Source organism: Saccopteryx bilineata, chromosome 1 (assembly GCF_036850765.1).
Source record: "Saccopteryx bilineata isolate mSacBil1 chromosome 1, mSacBil1_pri_phased_curated, whole genome shotgun sequence".
NCBI lineage: Eukaryota > Metazoa > Chordata > Mammalia > Chiroptera > Emballonuridae > Saccopteryx > Saccopteryx bilineata.
In genome coordinates, this window is record NC_089490.1 from 22,561,684 (window position 1) to 22,589,677 (window position 27,994).

General features: G+C 37.8%; 1 protein-coding gene across 9 annotated transcripts in view; it reads right to left on the bottom strand.

Moving 5' to 3' along the window:
* SUPT3H (SPT3 homolog, SAGA and STAGA complex component) overlaps window positions 1-27,994 on the bottom strand; it is a 454,300-nt gene that overhangs the window by 307,995 nt on the left and 118,311 nt on the right. Inside the window, exon 1 of one of the 9 annotated variants that reach the window (XM_066251723.1) lies at window positions 12,979-13,149. The exons of the other annotated variants lie outside the window; for them this stretch is intronic. Coding sequence (XP_066107820.1) covers window positions 12,979-13,109 — 131 coding nt within the window. The 5' untranslated portion in view covers window positions 13,110-13,149. Of the gene's footprint in view, window positions 1-12,978; window positions 13,150-27,994 lie in introns of those variants that run through there. 9 annotated transcript variants of the gene reach the window in all.

Below are 27,994 nucleotides of genomic sequence, written 5' to 3' on the forward strand. Positions count from 1 at the left end.
ATATGAAACTGCACCCTGATCAGAGTACAGAGGAAATATTTTGGTTTGAGTTCGTAAACAGAACACTGTTTACCTGTGTTCCTCAAGGTACTATTGCTTTCAGGACTCCACAATTTATGTTAGGAAGCCCTCTTTACAGATGAAATTGTTCATTAGTACATTAGTACAATTAACTGTAGGCGAGGATTTTCAGAGCCCCATGCTTCTCAAACTGAAACAGAGGTAGTTCTACCACCAAGGACAATAGAAAGTCACAAGATACAAACTAAGGCAAATCATCAATGGGAATCCGGTGTGCTTCATTTTATCATTTACAAAGAAATTTTTAAAAGCCAGACATAGTTAGGTATAATTTCCAAAGAGTTCATTTCACCTTTTGAATGCACAGCTAGAGTACTGACAAATGAATAAATGACAGATGTGTAAATACCACCACAATCAAGATAGAGAACATTTCCACCACTCCCTAAGTTTCTATATGCCCTTTCTAGAAAACCTTCCCCGCCTTATCTCTGCTGCGCACTCATCAGTTCTGTTACCATAGCTTCGCCTTTTCTAGACTTTCATAATAATGGAATCATATAATGTGTGTTCTTTTACCGCTGGAGTTTTTCATGTAACATAAGGCTTTTCAGATAGAGCCATGTTGCTGTGTGTATCAGTAGTTTGCTGCTATTTATTGCTGCCAAGTATTCTATTGTGTATACATGCCATAAGCTGTTTATTCATTTACCAGTTGATGGACATTTGGATTGCTTCCAGTTTTGACTTATTATGAACAGAGTTGCAATAAAACACACTTCCCTCTGCCCCTAAGATACCTATACGCCTCCTCCCTTAGCCTCTTCTGTTCCGATGCCATCTATTCAGAAATGCCTTCTCTGACTCCTATCACTCTATAGTCCCCTAGCTCCCGTTTTATTTCTTCAAAACTCTCAGCATTACCATCGTTCACATTATATGCTTTATAAGAAATAAAGACAGAGAGAGAGAGAGATTGTATTAGCCAATGATCTCCAGAGAAACAGAGCCAACAGCATATATCTTTACATGTATATAAGAAACAGAGCCAATGTGATATATTCATAATTTTAGAGCTGAAATTTAGCCCAATTCAGTTATTTACAGATAAAGGAAAATAAGCCCAAGCTAATGATGTAATTTGGTCTCACATTGTCCATTACTTATTTTACTACTCAAATGCAACCTTATTTTCAGAAGCTACTGTGCTGTTACACCTATAAAAAAATTATTCTGAAAAAATAAAGAGCATTCTAAGCTATAAAAATTTTAAGTTATACAGAAATTATGTGGAAATTAATTTTTCAAAATTACATTGATTTCAGAGATAGACAGACTGGAAGGGACAGAGAGAGGGAGGAGAGAGATGAGAAGCATCAACTCGTAGCTGTTGATTGCTTTATCATATATGCCTTGACAGGGGTGGGGGGCTCAAGCCAAGCCAGTGACCCCTTGCTCAAGCCAGCAATCTTGGTCTCAAACAAGCGACCTTGGGATCATCTCTCTATCTCATGCTCAAGCCAACGACCTCGTACTCAAGCCAGTGACCCCACGCTGAAGCCAGCAACTCCAAACTCAAGCTAGCAAGCCCACGCTCAGGCTGGCAACCTCAGGCTTTCAAACTTGGGTCCTCTGTGTCCCAAGGGAACACTTTATCTACTTGTGCCACCACCGGTCAGGCTATATCTAAAATTATAAAGACTTCTTGAAGATTAACTTTTACTAATAAATATTGTTGAACACTGGCCATGAACCAAGTGTGTTTGACACTAGATCTACATTATTCCAAAATAGAATTACTCATTAACTAAATACTGATAATAAAAGTATGTAAAACATTGTCTGAAGGTTAAAAAAATTATAATGTTCTGTCCTTATCTTAGAGTTACTTACAAAATATTGGAATTAGAATCTTTTAGCATCTGACATGACCACAATCTCACCAGTTGGAAACAAGTCAGAAAAGAAGGTTTTTCTGTATTAGTGTAAACATGCAAGTTAGGAAAAAACTTGCAGTGGAAAAAACCTTGGGCATTGAGGCAGGAGGCTGAAATCTGTTCTGGGCTCTGCCACCTCCTCGCTGGGCAAACCAGTTCACACCTTTGGACTTAACTAGAAACAGCAAGATATTGGGTTTGAAGAGTTCTTCACAAGGAATGCTGATCAGAATCAATGCCTCAGCTTATGAAAATGTGCTATGCCCAGAGACTGTCTCAAAACTTCCCAAATGGCCTGGAGAAATCTGTTGAAAAGTTCATCAGATTATTCTGCTATTGCTCCTTGATCAGTAATCTTGATGATCTAGGGTTCTTTCAAACTCTAAAAGACTCATTTTTCACAATTTTGTTTTTGCTCCCCTGCTCCCCTGCTCCCGCCGCCCCCGCGGCCTGCTCCCCTGCTCCCCGCCGCCCCCGCGGCCTGCTCCCCTGCTCCCCGCCGCCCCCGCGGCCTGCTCCCCTGCTCTCCTGCTCCCCGCCGCCCCCGCGGCCTGCTCCCCTGCTCTCCTGCTCCCCGCCGCCCCCGCGGCCTGCTCCCCTGCTCCCCGCCGCCCCCGCGGCCTGCTCCCCTGCTCTCCTGCTCCCCGCCGCCCCCGCGGCCTGCTCCCCTGCTCCCCGCCGCCCCCGCGGCCTGCTCCCCTGCTCTCCTGCTCCCGCCGCCCCCGCGGCCTGCTCCCCTGCTCTCCTGCTCCCGCCGCCCCCGCGGCCTGCTCCCCTGCTCCCCTGCTCCCCGCCGCCCCCGCGGCCTGCTCTCCTGCTCCCGCCGCCCCCGCGGCCTGCTCCACTGCTCCCCGCCGCCCCCACGGCCTGCTCCCCTGCTCTCCTGCTCCCGCCACCCCCGCGGCCTGCTCCCCTGCTCTCCTGCTCCCCGCAGCCCCCGCGGCCTGCTCCCCTGCTCTCCTGCTCCCCGCCGCCCCCGCGGCCTGCTCCCCTGCTCCCGCCGCCCCCGCGGCCTGCTCCCCTGCTCTCCTGCTCCCCGCCGCCCCCGCGGCCTGCTCCCCTGCTCCCCGCAGCCCCCGCGGCCTGCTCCCCTGCTCTCCTGCTCCCCGCCGCCCCCGCGGCCTGCTCCCCTGCTCTCCTGCTCCCGCCGCCCCCGCGGCCTGCTCCCCTGCTCCCTCCGCCCCCGCGGCCTGCTCTCCTGCTCCCCGCCGCCTGCTCCACTGCTCCCCGCCACCCCCGCGGCCTGCTCCACTGCTCCCCGCCACCCCTATGGCCTGCTCTCCTAGCTCCCCCTCTTATCTCTCAGCACAGGAAGCTAACCGCGGTCTCACTTTGATTCAGGAAAGGCTCTGATTTAGAAAACACCACTTGGTAGACCTGCAGATAGGAAACTTACCTTTTTGAAGGACACACTGGCAATACTTCTATTAGCTATGGAGATATAATTACAGTTCCTGTGGTTGTTGGAAGAAAAAAAGTCATTTTTGAACGATTCTGCAGAGCAGCTCCACACTGGTTGCAGAGCGAGCTTTCAAAAGTTAATGGCAGTTGAGGAATACAGGGAATGCTCTATGTTTAAGTTTTTCTAATTAGGACAGAATCATAGCATATGAAATTTCTCTCATTCTCTAATTAGGACAGAATCATAGCATATGAAATTTCTCTCATTCTCTAGACATAGAGCACTTCTCCGTTTTCTACAGAAAGACCTTTTGACTGTTGATTAAGTCCACAAATCTCTGGTGGGTGAAATGAGTTCAAGGGATCTGGAAGCAGCCCAAGTGCTCATTAGCTGATGTGTGGATAAACAGCTGGGGTACATTTACACAATGGAATACTACTTGGCCATAAAAAATAAGAAAATGTCACCCTTTGTGACAGCTTGGATGAACCTGGAGAGTATTACACTAAGTGAAATAAGCCAGCCAGAGAAAGACAAGTTCCATGAGATTTCACTTATAGGTGAACTCTAATAAACAAAACAGAAACAGACTTAGAGAACAGAGTGACAGCTGTCACGAGAGAGGTGACACAGGGTTGGGTGAAAAAAAGATGAAGGAATTAAGGGGGAAAAAAAACCTTCTAGACCCAGACAACAGTACGGTGATCACCAGAGGGAAAGGGGCTGGGGGCGGTAGAGGCAAGTTCAGGGGGATGAATGGTGATGAAAGCGAGGCTGGACTTGGGGTGGCGAACACACAATATACAGATGATATATTATAGAATTATAAACCTGAAAACTATACCATTTTATTAACCAATGTCATCCTAATAAATTATGTTTAAAAAAGAAGAAATTCTGTTTAAGGAAACTAAAGTACATCTGTGCAGTTTATCATAAACTCTAAAAGGTATACTAATATATATCACCATCTTTAATAGGTGTGTTAGTAGAGAATCACTAGCAGGGAACACTGGTGCTTTTAGTTTTCCTTTTGTTTTTATTTTATTGTCCTTTAAAATCTGAACCTGGAATTCTCACTTGGTTCTCTGTTCAGAATGTGAATATAATATTCTTTTACTTCATTTAGATCCTACAATTCCTTTCCTTCCACAGGGTCTAATATTTCCCCAGTACCTCAACAGTTGCCATTTCTGACTAGTAACATAAGAAGGGTGGCTTAATTCTATTAATTTTTTTTTCCGAAATGTAATAGAAAATAATATAAAATAATCCAAAGATATTATGAGTGCAATATTCATTGAGATTAATTTTAACCTCAAGCCATTTCCTTGGGAAATGCAGGAAAGAATATGGAACCCAGAGTCTAACATCTTGGTGGTGTCCCTATGTTATGATTATGGGCAAATCAATTAACTCTCCAATATAATAACACCCCATCAGCAAATTGATGGCAGGATCGAAGACATCCTGTATACACAGGCTCTATAAATATTAAAGTATTACATACATGCCATCTTCTGGAGTTTTTTTATTTATATTTTGAAGCAAATCCACAAAAGCCTTTGTCTTCAACCAATGAAGACTACCAATAACAGACTCTTACAGATTTGCTTCCAATCTCAAAGCGACCCTAACAAGCCCATCCCTGTCACATCTGAATGGACTGATCATGAACCCTGAATACTGACATCTCCAACAGAACGGATCATGTGTGTAATGACTGCTTAAATGTCTAAAAAAAGTTCATTTCTGTACCTATTTCAATTTTCAGCATCAGCTTTAAGATGATGAAAAATGCAGCAAGTTTTAATTAATCTTAGGGCTCTGACATATCACAAGAAAAGTACAGAAAGCAGTAAAGAAAAAAGGGCAACTTCTCTGATGTTATTTTCTAAACTGAATACCTTATTTACCATGTTATAAATGTTTATAAATTTACATCTTTAGTTCTGCTTTTTCTATTTTATAACACAAATAAGACAAAAATACACTTAAGAAATATTTGCTAGAAATAAAAGCAATACCAACATTGACTAAATGTAAACAGAAATGGTAAGCACACCCACACAAAAATCAGCACACTCTATTTTTAATCAAAACCCCAAACCACCGTGGCATTTTTATGGCTTATACCTGAAGAGGACCTTTCAAACCAGTACCCCTAACACGAACAGTGAGCCACTTGAGGATTGATAGAAGATCACAATCTAATGTAAGACTAACACCTAACTGTTATAAAATGTAGACAACTCTTTGAAATCATCCACTCCTGGTAAGGCATTCACAATAACTCCATTTGCTTTTTTAAAGATGGAATAGGATTCCAATAGAATACGGTCATTTATTTTCATACTTTGGTTCTGTTATCTTGTCTATATCATATTGGTACGAATCTTCATTTCAGATGTTAAATTTCTTTATGAAACTAGTAATCACAATTTTCTTATGATTAACAACTGGACATAATATTTTCCAATAAAAAAAAAATTCTGTAGACAAAAAAGAAAATTAGTAGTTGAGCAAATAGTACTGGCAATGCTTCAACACTGACAAGAGCAGCAATTGGAAATTACTAAAGAAACAAGACATTTCTTAGCCAAAAACGTCTTGGGGCCCTGGCCGGTTGGCTCAGCAGTAGCATTGGCCAGTGTGTGGAAGTCCCAGGTTCGATTCCCAGCCAGGGCACACAGGAGAAGCGCCCATCTGCTTCTCCACCCTCCCCCTCTCCTTCCTCTCTGTCTCTCTCTTCCCCTCCCGCAGCCAAGGCTCCATTGGAGCAAAGCTGGCCCGGGCGCTGAGGATGGCTCCATGGCCTGGATGGATTGCACCTCAGGCACTAGAATGCATCCTGCCATAACGAAGTGGTGCCCCAGATGGGCAGAGCATCGCCCTCTGATGGACATGCTGGGTGGATCCCTGTTGGGCACATGCGGGAGTCTAACTGCCTCCCCGCTTCTAACTTCAGAAAAGTACTAAAAAAAATTTTTTTAATTAAAGAAAAACATTCTTGGTCCAAAGATATGAGGAAGTAAGGATGTACACAAAGCAAACAGATGTCCCAGGACTGAAGAAGGTACCCATAAACAATCAAATGCTGAGCCCCCGGATGCCGCACACTGTGCAGCTCGGTGGGTAAATTCTTTGTGGTTTTCTTAGAAAAACACTGCCTAATATCTATTTACCAAAATAGGACTAGCTTCAATTCTCATTTCTTCATGTGTTTAAATTTATGGTTATAACCAGAAATATTATGCCTGTATAAACTTAAATAAAACATTTCCCATCTATTTTAAGAACAAATTTAGCACCAAAGTAATATGTACTGACATTATATTTTTAAAATCACAAATACAGTTTAGGGCCATTTTTAATAAAAGCAGCTAAGGCGGGACTCGGTATATGCCAGGCACTGAGTTTTATCAGCATAATCTCATTTGATAGATGAAACTGTAGACTCCCTGATTTACAGATGTTATCTCCTTTATCTGTGGTCAGAAAACTGTAAGAACCAGATTTTAGTCAAATCAGGTTGACTAATTCCACAGCTGAGCTTCTACCACGACAAAGCAAGCTGCTTTTCAATTAAGTGTCACTATCATGGACATCTCTTGTTCACCTGTGGAGAATAGAGAAGTTTGATTGTTTTTAATGGTTCTGGATCAACAACTGTAAATTATACTTTCACATCTAGGGTTTTGGAATCTTAGTAGGATGGGGGTCTGTTGTCACCATGCAACAAAGATATTTCAAAGGTCCTAGACATAGATACTGAAGACAGTAACACCCCTTTGACCACGCCGGTAGCAAAATTTAACTTAGATATCTCTTGTGGGGCAAGACATCCCTGGTACATACACCTTGTTTACAGAGTAGTTCTATCCTGCGTTAGTCACAATGCAGTGGCACTATCAACTGTTCTACTCACCCCAGTGTCTTCTGCCTTTGTATCTTTGTGCCCCTGCACCCACACAGTTCACTAGAAAATAGACTATTTGTATCATATTATGGTGCCAATGATTAGGCTTGGGAGCTGACCACGTGATTCTGCATTCAGGAATACACCAGGTCTACCAGATGCTGATCCTTTATTACAGATCACTTCAACAACTGGACTTTAATACTGAAAGTGAATAAGTCCAGAAGAAGAGCTTCACTGTGTAGTCCTTCCTGGCTGAAGTGGTTAAGAGTCCCCAGTTTTAATCTGGGTTCTGACATGCCACTTCCTGCGTGATCATAGGCAACATGAACCATTTCTCTCGTTCTCAGGTTTGTCAACAGGCAAATATGTGAAGACTTACTACATTCACAAAGTTAGAGACTAATACATGTTTTTGCTTTTCTCTAAACAAATAAATAAGAAACTAACCTTTTACGTGTTGGAAGTTTGGTTCCTCCTCTACAACATAAGGGTATTTAAGGATGTTATCTCAAAGCTTATGACCCCTTTTTGCTAATCTATAATGCATGCTACAAACTTAAGAAGATATATACCATGAGGCACTTTAAGAATCACATTGTAAGGCCATAAAAAAGTGTGGTGAATAGACAGAAAACTGAGCAAAATGAGTATCAACTCTCATAACTATGTATAATCCTAACTGCTTAAAATGGCTTTCACTTTTAGGAGCTATGAATCAAAATAGCGCCTGTGCAAATTACTCTAAAAAAACATATAAATGGTGTGTAGTAACAGCTTCTACTTGAGCTGAACATTTATGTAAATGATTTATACATTATATTTCACTTTACTCATGTTTTTAAACAATTATATTCTCCAAATGTTCTGATGGATTGACTTTTTAAAATTATATAGATATTTCAGGATAGTGAATCAAGTACAGTAAAAAGGTAAATGGCTGCTAGCAGTTGTGGGGGACAAAGGAGAGAAGAAGTGGGTGCAGCACAGGTGTCTCAGGTCAGTATGCTGTACGAGGCTGTGGTGGGACACCTGTTACCCTACATTTGTCAAAACCCATGGAATGGACATGGCTCATCAACTGTAACAAATGTACCAGACTAATTCAAGATGCTAACAATACAGGAAAGAGGGTTAGGAAGAGAAAACATAGAAACTCTCTGTATTCTCTACTCATTTTTCTGTAAATCCAAACTGTTCAGAAAAATAAAGCCTATTAATAAACAAAGAGTTCTGGAAATAGACAATGATGATCATTATGCAACACTGTGAATGTAATTAATGCCACCGACTGTACACTAAACAATGGCTAAATGATAAATTTTATGTTAGATATATTCTATCACCATAGAAAGGGTCAAAGCACTCCTTGTCTTATTAGAAAATAATTCTGTGGTTCCGGGAAAACAAATGCTAACAATAAATCATAATCCAGTGTGTAAATCAATGAAAATCTTCATTGAAAACATTTTCACTAAATACTAACTACTCTGCTATAACAATATTTAATTTTTATTTCAAGTGCTTCCATATTAACAAAAACAGTATCTCCAGGGACATTGGTTCTGTCAAGATGGAAAGCCCCATAGCTCCCAGGACCTTCCTCCCACACCCAAAACACCCTGGATGTAACACAACGAAGAATCAGGGCAGTTTCTGAAAGGTGGGAAAAGGCTAGGGACCTGGTGACAGGAGGACGCGCCAGTGACCCCAGCTTCCCCAGTGGCTCTGGCGCCTGGCTCCGCAGAAGACTCCTGGGGAAACAGCGGAGAGGCAGACCCTAGGAAAACTCCAGGAAAGGCTTGTTTCTCCCCAAGACAAAACATTTGGGGCAATCCTTTCCTCCTTCCAATCAATCACCAATAAAAAAAACTGCGCCCCCTCCTTTCAGCAGGACAGAGAAGGTACATTTCCACCTGAAACTCGCCACCTGCCCGCAGGCAAGCACCAGCAGAAACAGACAGCCTGCTGTGCACACCAGCAGCGCCTTGGGCAGTAGGCAGGCTGACGGTCCAGCCTGCACTCGGAAGAGCCAGGGGCTGCTCCAATTCCCCTGCTAGAGTATCACCAGTGGGCTGAGGGGGGAGCTGCTCTCACTACGTCCCCCTCTGTTGTCCATTTTCCTCAGCTGCTGCCCTTCTCCCAACAGAGAAGCATCTGCAGGGTGGAAGAGAAAACGGGAGCACATTCCTGCTATTAGTGAGGCCCAGAAAGGAGCCCAGCCTCACTGTCCCCACCCACAGAATCAATGAGACCGGCCAAGGCAATACCAGCAGGGGCCAGTCCCCAGTGCTCCTCACCCCTTCCTCACCTCAGCATCACTGAGGCACGGCGGGGTGCCGGATCTCCTCATTTATCCAGCAGAGCCAAGCAGGGCTGGTCAACATTCCTATTTCCCAAGCGCCTTGTGTCAGCAGGGCCCAGGGGAACAGTCCCAAGCCTACTCTGAATCAATGAGGCCGAAGGAGGTGAAAGATACAAAGCTTGCAGGCACTACACTCTCCTCCACCTCCCCTGGTGATGGGAGGCTCAGCAGGGAACTGACATACAGTCCAGACCTCAAAAAGGGAAAGGTGAACATCCAACCCACCATCTGCACCAGGCAGTGTGAGCCAGGGTCCCGCTTCAGCTGTAGTGGTCTTAGCGTATTTGGGGGGTAGGGCTAACAGCTGGACCTAGCGCAGGGGTCGGGAACCTATGGCTTGCGAGCCAGATGTGGCTCTTTTGATGGCTCACAGACAAATCTTTAATTAAAAAAATAATAACGTTAAAAATATAAAACATTCTCATGTATTACAATCCATTCCTTTCCTACCGCTCTTGTTCATGGTTGCAGGTGGCTGTAGCCAATCACAGCTGTCCTCCGGGACAACACCAAATTTTTATTGGATAATGCGTAAAGTACAAGGATCGTTGTATGGCTCTCAAGGAATTACATTTTAAAATATGTGGCATTCATGGTTCTCTCAGCCAAAAAGGTTCCCGACCCCTGACCTAGTGGGAATATGAACATACCCTCTAGGCCACAGGGTAACATTCTAATAGGAGGCCTACTTGATTAAAAAGAAAAAGATTAATTAGAACCTAGGGTATAATGATATAATACTAATGATACAAGAAAAAATTACTGTCACACCAAGAATCAGAGAAGAAAAAAACAACCAGCAAATGTCAAAACCAAAATGAATCAGATGTTAGAATTATCTGACAAAGATTTTAAAGCAGAAATTTAATCACAGTAAAATAAATCACTGCTTTGTGCCATAAAAATAAGTACCTGATTGGTGTATAGGGAAGAATGAAAGGTTTCATACATGAAATCAAAGGGAACAGAGGAATCGGATCGCATATTTTAGAGACATGAAAAGTTTAGCCTAAGAAACTAGGCAATTCACCAAAACTCATTAATTCAATTACTCAAAAACCTTTTGCGTTCTAGACAACCACCTAAGGCCCTTAGGGATAAAGCAAAAGAAATAAAAAGAATGGCACTGTATTCTTAGCTTACTTTCTAATAAAGAAAACAAAAGAACTGAAAAACAAAACAAAAATATACATATGATAACAGGGAGGAAGAAATGTAATGAAGTAAAATAAGGCAGAGTAAAGAAGAGACTAAAGAATGAGGAGTGTTACTTTAGATAAGGTAGTGGCCAGGCTAATAATTAGGAGAGATCTGAGTAAAATAACGTAAATATTAGGAGGCATAGACTAAGGAGAGAATGCTTGGAGAAAAATGTAGCAAGTGCAAAAGGTCCTTATGGGGAGAATGCTAGATGTATTTGAGGATCTAAAAACCGACTTTCTTGCATTCAGGTTCATCTCTTTCCACTGTAGCATACTACATAACCCAATGCTCACCACCATTAAACCATGTTATTCTTACAAGTAACTTAATTAACCTCTTAGCAGTCTTCCTACTCTATTATATGAGTAGAGAAATTATTCACTGTATAATAAATACTCGTTAAAGTGAATAATATTGTTGGCACATTTTTATGAAGGACTTTTTATAAAAATAAAAGAGGTCATTTGTCTTATTTCCCAAACAAATATTATTAAGTTAGGCTAAAGCAAGTTTTGTATGTTAAAAACACTGAGAAGAAAAAGAAAACTCTTTAGACCCTAGCCAGATAGCTCAGATGATTAGAGCATCATCCTGAAATGCAAAGGCTGTAGGTTCAACTCCCAGTCAGGGCACATACAGGAACAGATTGATGTTCCTGTCTCTCTGTTTCTCTCCCTTTCTATCTCTCTAAAATCAATCAATCAATCAATAAAAAGAAAAATCTTTAGCTAGCCTGATCAGTGGTAGCACACTCGATAAGAGTGCCGGACTGCTAAGCTGAGGTCCCAGGTTTGAAACCCCGAGGTCCCTGGCTTGAGCACAGGCTCATGCACCTGGAGTACAGGATTATCTGGCTTGAAACAGGCTCACCATCTTGACCATGGGGTTGCCAGTTTGAGTGTGAGATCAAAGACATGACCCCATGGTCACTGGCTTGAGCCTAAAGGTTGCTGGCTTAAGGAAGGGGTCACTAGCTTGGCTGGAGTCACCTGGTCAAGACACATAGAAGCAATCAATAAACAACTAAAGTGCTAAAACTACGAGTTGATGCTTCTCATCTCTCTCCTTCCCCTAACCCACACACAAAAAAGAAAATTCTTTAGTTAATTACTGTACCCTCAGAGCTCTTATGCTAACGATTATAGTATCCATTCTTTGTTATAAAATACTTAGATTAAAATAGTTTTCTCCATTTCATCCTTTCTTTAATTTAAAAAAAATAACAATTTTTAAAAGCCCAGTACAAATCATCGTTAACTGTCTCCTATAACCTGAAAATAATTAAGTACGTAATGTGTACACTGACTGAAAAATTTTATACAACAAAATCAAATTACTCAAAGAAAGAAGCATTGACAGAATGCACAGACCACTAGGTAGCGATTTACTCTGTGAGTTTCCAAAGCAAAGCAACACTTAAAGAAATAATTAAAAGCCAAATGGAAGATACTCTTATTTTCTCCCTTGCCATGTGAACTTGGCATTGAAATCCAGTCTTAAATCACAAACAAAACCATTGAAATATCAGTCTCTAAAATGAAAAATATTTCTGTAATATGAATATATTTCAGGTTCATTTCAGTTCAACTAATAAAAAACATTAAGTTTCTCATCAGTCCCAGATTTCAGAGAAACATGGCTCTCTTTTGAAAAACAAGCTTCAGAAAAGACCATGTGCCAGTCCCATTCCTTTGGCCAGATCTGTAGAGGAAACCATAAGAAGGGATTTGAATAAGAGAACTACAGTGGTTATTTATCAGAAAAGGTAAATTAAGTCTTTTAAATCAATCCCAGGCTAAAAGACCACCCAAAGACATCTGCATCAGTCAAATCATACAAAATCAAAGAGGAAGTCCTCACCACCAAAGAAAACAATATTCTTTCCAGAAGAATTTATTTGTGAGACAAATCAAACCCGAAGTTTGAGACCCCCTTTTAACACAAGAATAGCAAAGTCATTTTATTTTGATTGGAAAGCCATTAAGTAGTAACCCTATGTTCCTTGATGTCACAACTCTGTAACACAACTGGTCACTTTTAATAGGTATAGGATTGTTGACAGTTTGAGAGAAGGCATCACATAAAAATCCCTTTATGCTCATAGTAAAAATTAAACACTTTAACTTTTTACCTTCCCTTTGGTGCTAGCTCAAAAAAGTTTCCCAGCGCATGCAGCTTTAGGACATCATTTTCCTCACTATCGCTCTGCACAATGGCATGCTGAACGCTGTAATCGCTGTTCCCGAGAAAAGGTTCCATCATCAAAGACTTCTGGAGCCACTGCACTGCACATATGAAACAGGTTTCTTGACTATAAAAATCTGAAAAGAGGAAATACTGTCATTTGCAACAACATGAATGAATCTTGAGAATATCATGGTAGGTGAAATAAGTCAGAAAAAGTTAAGAACCATATGATTTCATCTATACGTGGGACATAAAACTGAAAGCACGAAATGAACAAATAAGAAAAAGAAAACCTCAGAGACACAGTGCGGTGGTTTCCAGAGGGAACGAAGTGCGAGGGGTGGTCAGGGTACAGGAGTCAAGCCCATGGGGACGGAGGAACACCTGACTGGGTGGTGGGCACACAAGGCAATATGCAGATGATGTATTATGGAACTGTACACTCGAAACCTATATAATCTCACTCAGTGGTCCCCAACCTTTTTTGGGCCTCGGGCCGGTTTAATGTCAGAAAATATTTTCACGAACCGGCCTTTAGGGTGTATCACGTGACCAAGACAAGCATCAAGAGTCTTAGATGGATGTAACAGAGGGAATCTGGTCATTTTTTAAAAATAAAACATCGTTCAGACTTAAATATAAATAAAACAGAAATAATGTTATTTATTCTTTCTCTGCGGACCAGTACTGGTCCGCGACCCAGGGGTTGAGGACCACTGATCTTACTAACCACTGTTGACTCAATACATTTTTAAAAACTTGTATTTAAACCTTTAACATGCATTGCACGACTCCAACTGATAACACACAGTATGAAATATATCCAAAATATGTGACTAAGAAATAAAAATTAGGTAGATAGCAATAAATCTATATACATCTTGAAAATTTTTCCAATTCCATGGAACACAGTTTGAGAAATGCTACTGGAAGTTCAAAGAAAAACGGATGAGAAATTCTAACTGGCCCACAGAAATCAGGCAGTTCAATGCAAAGCTTCCCTAAGCAAGACAGAACACATTCAAACCTGACATTCAATTTTTACGAATGTTTTACTTATTTCAATTCCCAAACAGACAAATTCTTCGTGCTGAGACTTTGTGAAGAAATACCTCACTGTGGAATTAAGTAGTCGCAGACTCATTGGACATAACAATGTCCCAATACTGGCTCGTCAGTTGCACTAGACATGGGAGGGAGCACAGTGGTGGTAAGAGCCGCTTACAGCAGGGGTCCCCAAACTTTTTACACAGGGGGCCAGTTCACTGTCCCTCAGACCGTTGGAGGGCCGGACTATAAAAAAAAAACTATGAACAAATGCCTATGCACACTGCACATATCTTATTTTAAAGTAAAAAAACAAAACGGGAACAAATACAATATTTAAAATAAAGAACAAGTAAATTTAAATCAACAAACTGACCAGTATTTCCATGGGAACTAGGCTCCTCTCACTGACCACCAATGAAAGAGGTGCCCCTTCCAGAAGAGCGGCGGGGGCCAGATAAATGGCGTAAGGGGGCCGCACGTGGCCCGCGGGCCGTAGTTTGGGGACCCCTGGCTTACAGGAACCTCTGTCCTTTCAGCTCAGTTTCTCTGGTCTACAACTGCTCTTAAAAAATCAAGGCCATAGGCCCTGGCCAGTTGGCTCAGTGGTAGAGCATCGGCCTGGCGTGCAGAAGTCCTGGGTTCGATTCCCGGCCAGGGCACACAGGAGAAGCGCCCATCTGCTTCTCCACCCCTCCCCCTCTCCTTCCTCTCTGTCTCTCTCTTCCCCTCCTGCAGCGAGGCTCCATTGGAGCAAAGATGGCCTGGGCGCTGGGGATGGCTCCTTGGCCTCTGCCCCAGGCGCTAGAGTGGCTCTGGTCTCAACAGAGCGACGCCCCGGAGGGGCAGAGCATCGCCCCCTGGTGGGCAGAGTGTCGCCCCCTGGTGGGCGTGCCGGGTGGATCCCAGTCAGGCGCATGCAGGAGTCTGTCTGACTGTCTATCCCCGTTTCCAGCTTCAGAAAAATACAAAAAAAAAAAAAAAAAATCAAGGCCATAAATTTTAAATAACACAATAAAATAAAAGTAGGCATTTTAAGACAGAACAAGTTATCTACAGTCAAATTTATGAAATTTTTGTTTTTATTGAATCAAATTCCACAGTAAGACCAATTTAAAAATATTTATGTCTGCTACTCTAGCAGAAGAGATGGTATTGTATCAGGATTCCCAGTGTCCATGAATTCAAGTCATGAGAGTAAAAAAATATTAATATACCTAGTGTCTTCATTGATGGCGTCAAGTTTTACACGTGCTACACGACTGACATTTGATTGCAGTCACTTCATATTCACTTATCTGACTACACAAAGTGCTGCCCGAGACGGAACGTCAGCTCGTGGGAAAGCTGTGACAGGGAACCCAGTTCTCTCATACTCCCATTCTTAAATCTCGTCAATTCAGATTTTTTAGAAATTGCTATTCCCAGAATATTTCTAATTATCTTTTAGAGATAGTCATTTGAACTCTTCACTATTTTAATTCTTAGTCTTGTGATGAAAGAAGTCAAGGTTCTAATTCTGATATTATAGTGATAGTGAGCTTGTTAAACTATATGAGGGTTTAGGAAAAAATAAAACACTCACATTAATATAAAAGACAAAATTGACCTGACCAGGCAGTGGCGCAGTGGATAGAGCATCAGACTGGGATGTGGAGGGCCCAGGTTCAAGATCCCGAGGTCGCCAGCTTGAGCAAGGGCTCATCTGGTTTGAGCAAAAGCTCACCAGCTTGGACCCAAGGTCGCTGGCTTGAGCAAGGGTTACTCGGTTTGCTGAAGGACCAAGGTCAAGGCACATATGAGAAAGCAATCAATGAACAATTAAGATGTTGCAACATGCAACGAAAAACTAATGATTGATGCTTCTCATCTCTCCGTTCCTGTCTGTCTGTCCCTATCTATCCCTCTCTCTGACTCTGTAAAAAAAAAAAATTTTTTTTTAATTGTCTAAAATGCAAAAATGTGACTAAATGTAAGAATTATTTGCTTTCAAATGAGAATGGAGAACTGAAATCATGTGAACTTCAGTTACTTCAAAGAATAATTTGCTTTCCAGATACAATTTTATTTTACTGGGGTTATTAATAAATTAAAACTATTTAAATAAGTGTTCTTAGGTTTTGGAAAAGAGTACTTTGCACATTTCATATACTTTTATCACACAAGAAAGCAAAACTCATTCAATATTTTTCAAACTTAATATTTGTAATCAAAGCAAAAAGGTTAGTCTTAGAATAAAAGGTAAAATGAACTTAAACGACTTGAATAGGACCCATCACATCACAGTAAGTTAGATGTCAACTGTAGAATTTTAGCTAGAAGGCATGTGGTAAGTCAGAAATATAAAATTCCATAAAGTTTAAGTCAAAAACAGAACAAAATATTTAAAAACCCTCTTCTAGTGTCCTTGAAAAGAGGCAGATAGGAGCAATATAAAACTTCCAGAAAACGTATCCTACTCTTTCACTCTTTAAACCATATAAAACGGTGTTGTGACCAGCCTTAATAATCTAAACTTGATGAGGGTATAGAAACTATAGAAACCATGTCAAAACAAAAATAATACTTATATGGTTCCAGAGAACAATCTTTGACAATGTTTTTCAAACACTGCAGGTTATGACACATTAGGGTTTTATGACCATCGGTTTTTAAAAATCGAAATACCAAATGTGTGTATGTGTTGTTAGGGACAAGCGCTGCTCTTTGACACTTCTGATCCTGGTTCATACACAAACACACACATATATATACACACAAAAAAAATAAAAATAAAAATAAATACATCTGTGTATAAATATTGGTTCTGATTTTTAATTGTTTGTCAATAGGCTATGATCACAAAAGTTTATAAAGTCCTAAACAAAATGTTTTAAAATGCGATTCTATACCCGACATGGATTATTTTCATTAAGAATATTTGGCATACTTATCAAAGATATTTTAATATTTCAAGATATGATGAAAACAAGAGCTATAATATCAAAATATTAAGACACTGTGTCTAATTTATTTTAATATTCCCAGGGCCCACCAAAGAGTAAAAGTTCAATAAATACTTGTTTGTTAAACAAAACTTAATAAGTATTCCTAGTAGCCTTCATATTAAAATTGTATCAACAAGTCACAGGAGACCATAACAGATTAGAAATTTAATCCAAAGATTATTATATAAAATTCTTGGAGAAAGTGAGTCCTCGTACATAGTAAAAAACTTGGCAACCATTAAAAAATTATCTTTACTTCTGTGAGCTAACATATTGCTTTTGAAATTTTAATTATTTTACCTATATATATAAAATATGTCTTGGTTTTTAAACAGATTGAACAGGTATGTATTCCTCATTAGAAATTTAAAAGATCAAATATGTCACCTTCCCTTATCAATTCATTCATACATTAGAAATTTAAGACCAATTCTTGTTGATCATCTATAGATCTTTACATACCCTGTTGTCAGTGTTCCACAAATGACATGACTTGTAACAAAAAAGATTCTGTCAGGCCTGGCTGGGTAGCTCAGTTGGTTGGAACATCGTTCCAGTGTGCCAAGGTTGTGGGCTTATATGTGCGGGTCAATGCACATACAGGAATCAACCAATGAGGGGTGGAACAACAAATCGATATTTCTCTCTCTCTCATCCTATCCTCTCTCTCTAAAATCAATGAAGGTGGTTGTTTTTTTTAAAGATTCTGTCACACTTTATATGTTGTAGTTTATTTTACAAATATAATATACATAGTTTTTCCATCTTCCAAATAAACAACCTGCCCTCTGGTATTAACTATACTGGGCACACAACATATAAAGCCCTCTCTCCAAGGGAATTACGCTTACGGCATTGACAGACAAGAACAAACATGAACTGTGAACGGCATTTCAAAGTCTTGTTAGGGATGAAGGGATGAGAGTGTGGAAAGCTTCTATTATTTACTCCTCTTTGTATAAAACTATACTTGTTTCAAACCAACTGTTCATTTAAAATGAAATCCAAAAATCCCTAAGGTTAAAGTGCTTCTGGTATTGGCGATAACTGTTTCCCACCAAAAAGATCACAGTAAAATTGTCATTCAAACCTCTGCAACAAATTTGATAAACGTAAAATTGGTTTATTTCCTAATGCCATTATAAATAAATGCAGCAAAGCATTTTAGTTAAATATACATTATATAGATACACAATCAAAAACAGTTCTCCAAATTGGCATCAAAGCTACTATTAATACATACCAAATATGTATATGGTTGTAAGCAATAAAAAGAATTTGGTTTCAATAGAATGTTAAACTGAATCTGCTATACATTTTTTATTTATTTGATTTATGTGAATCAAATCACCCCAATTTTAACCCAATCTCATCCTGAGTAGCGTTCATCTAATCTCATACTGCTTAAAAATTTTAACTCCAAAAGAAGTTGACTATTCATTTAGCAAATTTATATAAGTTTTCAGTAACATTTTAATATGGTTAAATTTTTGTGTCAAAAGAAACAATAAATTGGCAGCCAAAGCCTTTTTTTTAGAGACAGGGAGAGAGACAGAGAGAGGGACAGACAGGAAAGGAGAGAAATGAGAAGCACATCAATTATTTTTTGCACCTTAGTTGATCATTGATTGCTTTCTCACATGTGTCTTGATTGGGGGGTGGGGGCTATTACAGACCAAGTGACAAGTGACCCCTTGCTTAAACCAGTGACCTTGGTCTCAAGTCAGCGACCTTTGGGCTCAAGCCAGAGCCCATAGGGTCATGTCTATGATCCCACACTTAAGCCAGTGAGCCCTTGCCAGCGACCTCGGGGTTTTGAACCTGGGTCCTCTGCGTCACAGTCTGACACTCTATCCACTACGCCACTGCTTGGTCAGGCCAAAGCCTCTTTAATTGTGACAAGATGATGGGGAGTCAGGGAAGAGGTAACACAGAACGATGCTAACTTACTATGAAAATAATGGCCACTCGGGAAACTGAAAAATAAGAGAATTATTTCAAGGACCCCTACATCTAAAAATCTTCATACAACATCAGGTAGTTAAACTCTTTTGTGGACTGGCAAGAAATTTCTAGCAGACTGGTCCAGGGACCAGTGGTTGAAAAAGACTGGCATACACTATGCTATTTCATAGGCCGATTAGAGAAAAAGCACTGCAAATTGAGTTATCACAAGGAAAAAGCGGGCAACGATGAGATCTTTCCAACCCATGTCCCTTGGGAAAAGCCCCCAAACTGGGTACAGGTGCACAGATGTCAATCCCTTCAGCCAATGGGGGGAGGGAGTGGCTGGGGCCAGGGGTAACTGGATCCCTCCGGCCCAGTCTCTTATGAAGCCACCTTGTGCTTTTACATCCTGTGGCCCTATGAATACCGCCATTTTTACTTCCGCATGATGAGGAAAACACTGCAAACCACCAGGAAGACATTAACAAACTCTTGTGCCACAGCAGCCACTCTGAGAAAGGGGATTTACTTCCAGGAGTCAAAAGTCCGTCCCATTCAATTAACATCACTCAGTTGTTATTGGCATTAGGGATTTGTTTTGAATTTCTACATGTTTTGATTTTAGAGTTTCATTAGATTTAAATGCAATAAAAAGTTGCTATCTAGGTTTTTATGTTCTTATATATTTCAGTAATGTTAGCATAAAAATGCTTTAAGTTAAAATGGGTCTACAAGAATTTCTCTGCCCCTCTCAATGGGATCAGCACACAAGGAAAAACACCGGGATCAGCCGGTCTGGAGTGAAGAGTCCTCCCTTGAAGCTCAGGTCTACCCCTGAGGAACTTGGTGATCCTGGGCAAGTCACCGACCTCCTCGGTGACAGGTAACCCTGTGCCTTCATTTGTCAATACAGCTCAGGAGCCAGGTCTGTAAAGTGATTAACAGTACAGGAACAAACCTTTGCAGGCTAGCAAAGAGAGTTGATGGCAGTATGCTAAAACTGTTTCATACCTCACAAAAGCATACTTTTAGTCTCCTCTATTTAATCACTCCTAGATAAAAGACCGTGGAAACCTAACTTTATATATATGACCATATTCCATCTTTAAAGGGGGTGGGAGACCGTTCTATTGCTTTAGGAGGAGGACTCCTACCATTCTAAAAATACTGTCCCGCAGCTGTTTAAAATTTATTTTTTTAGACCATAGCACCACTGTTTGGTTGTTTCCAATTTCTGAAACCACAAATAGTAAAAGTGTACTCAGTCTACTGCAAACATAAATAGCAAATGCACGCTTCAGCACTTTTTAAAGGATATGGAAATTGGCAACAAAAATGCAGTTCATGTTGAAAATTTATGACAGCCTGCCATATTTCTTCAGAAATACAATCAGGTAAAAATTAGGAAGATCTCTACCAGCTGGGTGGTATTTTTATGTGTTTTTACTTATATTTTCACTAACTGAAAGACTTTCATTATGCAACTTCTGGCACTTGATAAAATAGAGCAATAGTACCTTTGCTAAAACCACAGTTTCTTTGGTTATGTTTAGCATTACACAAACATCTTTCACCTTAGATATCCTTTTGCATTAGAGTGTTTAATTTTAAATTGACTAAAGGGAATTTCTTTTCTTTTTTTTCAGAATATTATGCTTTCTGGATATCATTAAGCACAAGAATTGTTATTTTCATAACTTCTCCAAAGATTATGTGTGTGGTGTGCTACAATTATTAGGCATTTGGTTCCATAAAAATATTGTGAAAACTACTGCTTAAAAATGAGACTATGAAAGTGATTTGGGGAAACATACAGAAGATTGATTTACTGTGATGTTATAAATCAAAGTTTTAAAAAACCCTGTTTTATAAAATATGTAAAAAGAAACAACATAGATTTAGTTTCTCTTCCTTGCTGCAGTTTATTTAAAAGAACACATCCTCAGCTTCTGAAGAGGAGAGAGAAAAGGAGGACATCCTGGTACAAAAGGTAGAAATAAGTTATACTGTTAAACTTAACAATGAAGAAAAAAATTTCGTCTTCAGTAATAATACTTCAAGACTCACTTTGTCATTATGATGTTAAAATTCCTACTGCTACATATTTAAACTGGATTTTAAGAACCAGTTCTAGGAATATTGAAAGATTATTTGGTAATCTTTGATGCAATCAATTAAAAAGTTGCTGAATTAACACTAAGCAAACAACTGATTAAATTAGTGGGACAGAAAACAGCGTTTGGTCATTTCAAATAATTTTTGCTTTTAATGACATTTTTAAATGAATGGGTTCAAACGTTGATGACTAAGTTCTAATTACTAAAATGAAAAGAAAATAAAAATACAAAGGAATGTTGAAATGGCTCCTGTTTTAAGTGGTGGTTCCTCCTTATATGCATTTTCACCAACCATGCTTAAACTAATAAACATTTTCAAAGATTCACCAAATATATGCTTATTGAACTGGATAAAATTTTTATATATCCCTTATATGTTTATATAAACTAATAAAAATAGTATAGAAGAATTCATATTAAAATATGCAATGAAACTGAATTAAGGTAAACTGACAAAGTTATGTGGTATCTGCAGAGAAATAAACTGGATGTTATTTCTTTAGTTTACTGAGAAGAGTAAGAAAGTCAAGACTATAAAACAATTATACTTTGCATTTTTAAGCCCCTGTATATGTTATGTAAACAGTGGCTTTTTCTCATGTCTTTTAGCAGGCATCTGCTTTTTGCCAGATAACTACTTTGCTTTGAACTTACAAACTGAAAAGTGAACCTACTAAACAAAATCTCAAAAAACATCCAAATTACAATGTAAATTAAGAAATATAAAGTTATATTTGTCTCATCTACAGTAAACATCTATTCAGAATATGAACTTATAAAAACATTCAGACTTATATTCTTCCTACCTTGAATGTTGTTTCAATAATAAAACTTGCATTTGAATACAGCACCACTGCATTTCTATAAATTATCCAGAAATCTCTCACAGTTCTCCATTTATCTTTTATCTTGTCTACTGATCAAGATCTCATCTGAAAGATTGGCTGCTTCAACTTGACCGTTACTTTAAAATGATACTTATTTCCTAAAATAAGACGGTCATCTAATCACTATGAAATCTAGAAACAAAGTATCTTTAAAATATCTTTATAAAATAGGAATATATATTCTAATGTTGCAGTTTTCTGATTTTAAATAAGATCACTTTCACAGAAATTGAGTGTCATTTTGTATTGAGCAACAGTAGAACAAAGAAAATAAAGTATAAATGTCTGCCTCAGTTGGTATAATCACAAGTTTGGAGATGGAAAGAAGAATTCAACACTAGGCAGCTTTGAAGCATAAAACCTTGTAGTTTAAAACTACAAAGTTTTCTCCTAATATATTTTAATAGCTTTTAGTTAAAATACATTTTAAAATATAACCATAAGAAAATGGAGAGAGAAAAAAAGAATCAGTCTCTAATATATCACAATAATTTGCTGAAATTTTCACTTGTGAAAAAAAAAATCAAGCTTCAGAATTTTGAAATAACCATATACAATGAGTCAATGTGTTATCTATAATAACATTGGAATACTTAAACGATATGCATTTTTTCTCTCTTCCTCTCACTTAAAAAAATATGCATTTTTAAGCTGAAAAATAACTGTTTTGAAGATAATTAGTGTGATCCTAAGTTAATAGCTGACATGAATAGTTTTTTTACTAAAAGTTGTAACTTCTCAATTCTGTATACACAATCCATTGAGTTCTGACTTAAACCATACTACCTGAAATTATAACACTCCAAACACTAATGTCTTAGCTGCTAAGAGATAATCTATAGTGTTTAAGTAGACATATTAACTTCAATTCATATCTCTTATTCTAAGCTCTGAATAACATGGAACTAAATCACATGATTAAAGGTATAGAAAATTTTAAGACAATAGCAACAAAGAAACTGATTTTAACACTTTAGTTGCCTGTTACTTACTTTACAACTATTTGTGTTATTTTATAACATTTTAGAATCTTAAGAAAGAAAATAATTATACTATTAGTGCTTATAAAGACTGTTATCATCATCAAGGATAGTCTCCTTAAATTAGTAATGCATACAATTTAATGCTTCAAAATGTATTAACCCAAAGATAATAATATGCATTGATTAAAAAAACTTTTAAAATGTTATGTTGCATTAAATTATGTACACGGTTAATGAATATAGAGTTAAGTCTATTTTTCCTTGCCAGAAAAAAATCTGTATAAACTACTTTATCAAACCATTACGAACTTAAAGTATGTACAACCAATGCAACCTGAGACCTACTTTGGTCACCTGGGGAATTACCAGTTAAAGCACAAATCTTCACAGTTCAGCAGCACCTTAAATAATTTGACGAAAAAAATTATTTTTGCACTTTTTTCCTTACCCAGATGAAAATCATTTCACAGCAAAAAAAAAAAAAAAGTCACTTGTTTTGGAGCAAAGTATATACCAAAAATACTTGGTAATCCAATAGACTATTTTTCCTACATTATGGTCAGGCAACAAACCCTACCAAATACTGAAGATTGACGTTTGTAGGTAATTCAATAGTAGGATGATGAGTCTTCAGTAGTTTCACAGTAGCATAATTTTTCACATTACTTGAAACCACTGTTAAACCTGTAACACATTTTCTGTTTCACTATGGGTGTTTTTCTCTAACTTTAACCCTAAAAAGAGTATCTTTTATCTGCTTGCACTACAAAAGCATTCATAATTCAGTCATGTTTTCATTTTTTGCAATGCATGACTTTGAGCTCTAGATTTTTCAAAGATCAGTTAAACATTATGTTTCTTTAAGACCAGAGTGCTACTTATGTGCATCTGTGGCTTAACTGACAAGAGTGTTTCTGTTCCCGGGAAAGTCAGTCTGTTTGTACCAGAATACCATAATCTAGCTCCAGTCCATATAGACATCTACAAGGGGAGGCACTCGGTCAAGCGACGTCCCCTGTCAACCAAATCATGGACCTTAAGAATCAGTTATCTAACAGACAAGGGAAAAGGGGAAAGCAAAATGAGGGGAGAAAATAAAACATTTATAATTTTAAAAATTAATTAGCAACAACACATCTCTACATTTATGTAATTTTTTAAATTAAATTTAGCAATATTTACTAAAACCCTAAGCTGTCAACACAGTGAGCGCCATGTGTAACCAGTTGCCAGGGGCCTCCCTGTGGGATAAACATCTAGAAATTTGTTCTCCAATTGTATAATTGTATGAAGTATTGTCCATATAATTACCACATAACTTTATTGTCTATCTCTAAAAAGTTACCATTATTAAATGACACTAAAATTTTCCAACGTTAAATGAAAATACATGTAAGTTAATGCATTAATAAGAAGTGAATGCATGATCAAAATAGCCACTAAATAGTTAAAGCGGAAAATATTGTGATTCGTTTTTTAATTCACAAATGTACAGGGTTTTAAAATTACCTATCTGTTTAAGTGAAGCTTTTATAGTAAGCTCAGAGATATTATATGATATGCTAATTAGCACTTACTACATGCAAGTTACCACTCGTAAGCACTTTATATTTTGAACTTACTTAGCTCAAAATCTGCTTTACTTTATAAATGATGAAAATAATGCTCAGAGGGGTTAAGGAACTTCCCAGAAGTCACAGTTATTAAGTGGCAGACAGTTTGGATTCCAAGTCCACACTCTTGAGGTTTACACTCATAAGTATCAGAAAAAAATAGGATTTGAAAGAAAAAAATATGTGGCATTCACTGACATAAAATATGTAAAATTATTAATTAACCATACATAAACACTTTAAGTCTTATATAAAAGTATTATTCTTGTAATAAATGGCTATTCTGTATTCTATTCATCTTCTGCTGTTCATCAAAGAAACAAAATCAAAATAATATTTACCTATCCCAAAGTTTGAATACTCTTGATTTGAATTAAACAGTCATCAGCACATTCATACTGTCTTTCCTATGGCAACAATATGAGAAGTTCAACAAAAATAAACTCATTAATCAACCATAAAAGTATTTTCTGATAATAAACTCTGTAATAACTAAACATGTTAGACTGCATTTTATGTACTGAAATGTTAATATTTAAGTTTAAATAAATAATAATCACTTATTTTACATTTAATATGAACAAAAAGCTATCCTTTTAAAGTGGCTCAATTTCGCATTTTTAAAAACCAAAGGCCAATGTAGAGTTTAATATAAGAATATAGTAAATGCACATAATCTCATGCAGTAACTTCCCTGTTTAAAATGTAAAAATTCACTTCTAATTGCTTGGTTTGTTCAGGTAAGTTTCTTAGTTTTCAGTGAATACTGTTTCATGTTTGGTTAAATATGGGAAATTACACCATGAACAGAATGTGATTATCTATAATGAGAGTAGGTTATTTCATATTCCCATTTTGAAAAATAAATTAATATATCAACACACTCTATAACATTTATAATAAACTTTAAAATACTAGCTAGCTGAAAGTGAAAAAGAATATAATCAGGATAATTTCATACCATGCATAATCACTCTTCACAGAATTTTTATTACACAGTATGGAATGGATTATAGTAAATGTATTTCACACATGCTATTTCTTATTCAAAAGGAAATACAGAATAGGATATAGAAAAGGTCTAGCCAAATCTTCATTCAAATCCAATATTCATGGACGCCACTGTAATTGAAAGACATTTCCAAACAGATAGCTGTGGACCTCATTTTTCTTTAAAATAATATGCCTTTCACATCTGTTCCAACTAAAACATTCATGTTCTTAAACTTGACCAAACTGCCTTATGCTTAGTTTTTAAAATATTGTAGTTTTATTTTGTTTTACTTTAACTTACAACTAGTTAAGCTCATAAAATATAGTTCAAATTTTCAAATTATGTTACCATGTTAAAAATAGGCTAGTATGCATACCTGATCGACATTTTACATCAGTTACTCCAAAGTTTCCAAACTTCACTTGTTTTTAACTGCCCTTCATGCAACTTTCTAGAGTGGGATAAATTTTATATTTTGTCATTTTAAGATTCATTTTGAATATATCTTCCAAATTAGTCAAAATTCTCAACTTCAGACATCAAAACGAATACAACTAAGTTTTCAATATTTCACTTTCCTTTTGACCTACTCAATAACTAAAAATAAACATACCTTATTAAAATATGACATAATAATCTTTGAATTAACAATGATACTCCTTGAAATAGCTACAAAATTATAAGATTTCAGATAATTATGAAATAAATTAAAAGAAGTTTCTGATTCAGGATGTATTAAAAACAAAAAATTACGGAAGAATGAATAAAGAGAGAAAAAAGAGATGAAAAAAAATAGTAGCCCTTATGTGCTTCTTAATGAAACATTTAAAAAGCAAAAATATACAGTAACAAAAATTTAGTATTACTATTCATCTAACAGTAAATTCAAAAGGAACTACAAAGTTAATGGAAACTTAATCAGAAGCTTTTAACCAATGATCTTTTGCATAAAGCAGTCAAATGTCCATTTTAGAAAGAACTAATTTTATTCATAAGCCTTTCTTAATAGCTAACTTTAAAAAATCTTGTACACTATAACCACTCCTCCCATCAAAATCCCTACTTGAAATATCTTTGTTATTCAGTGTAGAGTATTTACCTAGAACTGGCACTTAATGGTTCTCAACAACATAAATGTAACATTTATAATAATATAAAATTCTAACAAAGGTACTGAAGAATGAATTAGTATAACAGAGGGGGTACTCGTACTTTTTACTCTGATTTTCAGCTGTAAACATTTAAAACACAGAAAGAAATTGCAAAATAAATTGGAAACATCCTGTAAATTATATGAATACAAAAACAGAGAACAATTATAAAGCAACATCAAAGAGAAGACAGTAAGATACAGACTACACACACACAGTGATAAACTGTAAAGATAACATATTCAAGTATGAGATTACTGATGGGAGACTCCAAGGAGGAAATTTTGCACCATGGTGTAAAGGAAAGTTTCAATTTGAATTAAAACACAGGAAGCAGTCATTTTAAATGTGTAAAGTGAACATGAAGGCATAAAGGATATGGTGATGAACAAAGGCTATGAAGAGACAGAAAGAATAGAAAAGGACATGTGAAGGCAACATGAAAAACTAATATAATAAAAGTATGGGCCATGGCATTAATAAATGGCATTAACATTTATCCATAGATTAAAATATCAGGTGTCATTAGAGATACTTTCTCTCCTTTATAATCTGGAGCTAAAATAACCATCAATTACTATTACCTCTACCTCTTAAATATATCTTGAATCAGTTTCGTCTCTAACTCCCCAGCCACACCATCCATTATTCGGAAGCACCATCTCTCTCCTGAACTACTTGAGGTCTATTACACAATCCTCCTTTTCCCTTGCCCCCACCTCCACCCCCTCCTCACTTGAAACCTACTCTCTGCCAGGTTGGTTGGTTTGAAATGTAAATGAGGTTGTTACCTCCTTCCTAAAAAGCCTTTCAGTGGCTTACCAATGATCTCAGTCAAGCCCAGAATCTTCAACATGGCCTGTGTTGATTTGGTCCTTAGGTGCATTTCCAGCTTCACCTTGTCCAGTGCCCAGCCACGGAGGAACCTGCTCTCTCTTCTCTCTCTATCCTCCTTGAATCCTTCTTCTGGACCCCTCAGACTAGGCTAGATCTTCTAACAAACTCAAACCAACTAGCACTTCAGCACTTTATGGATTATGCTTATAATTATATGATGACTTTTAATTATCTTTTAAACCAGGGGTCAGGAACCTATGGCTCATGAGCCAGATACGGCTCTTTTGATGGCTGCATCTGGCTCACAGACAAATCTTTAATAAAAAAAAATAATAACGTTAAAAATATAAAACATTCTCATGTATTACAATCCATTCATTTCTTACTGCTCATGTTC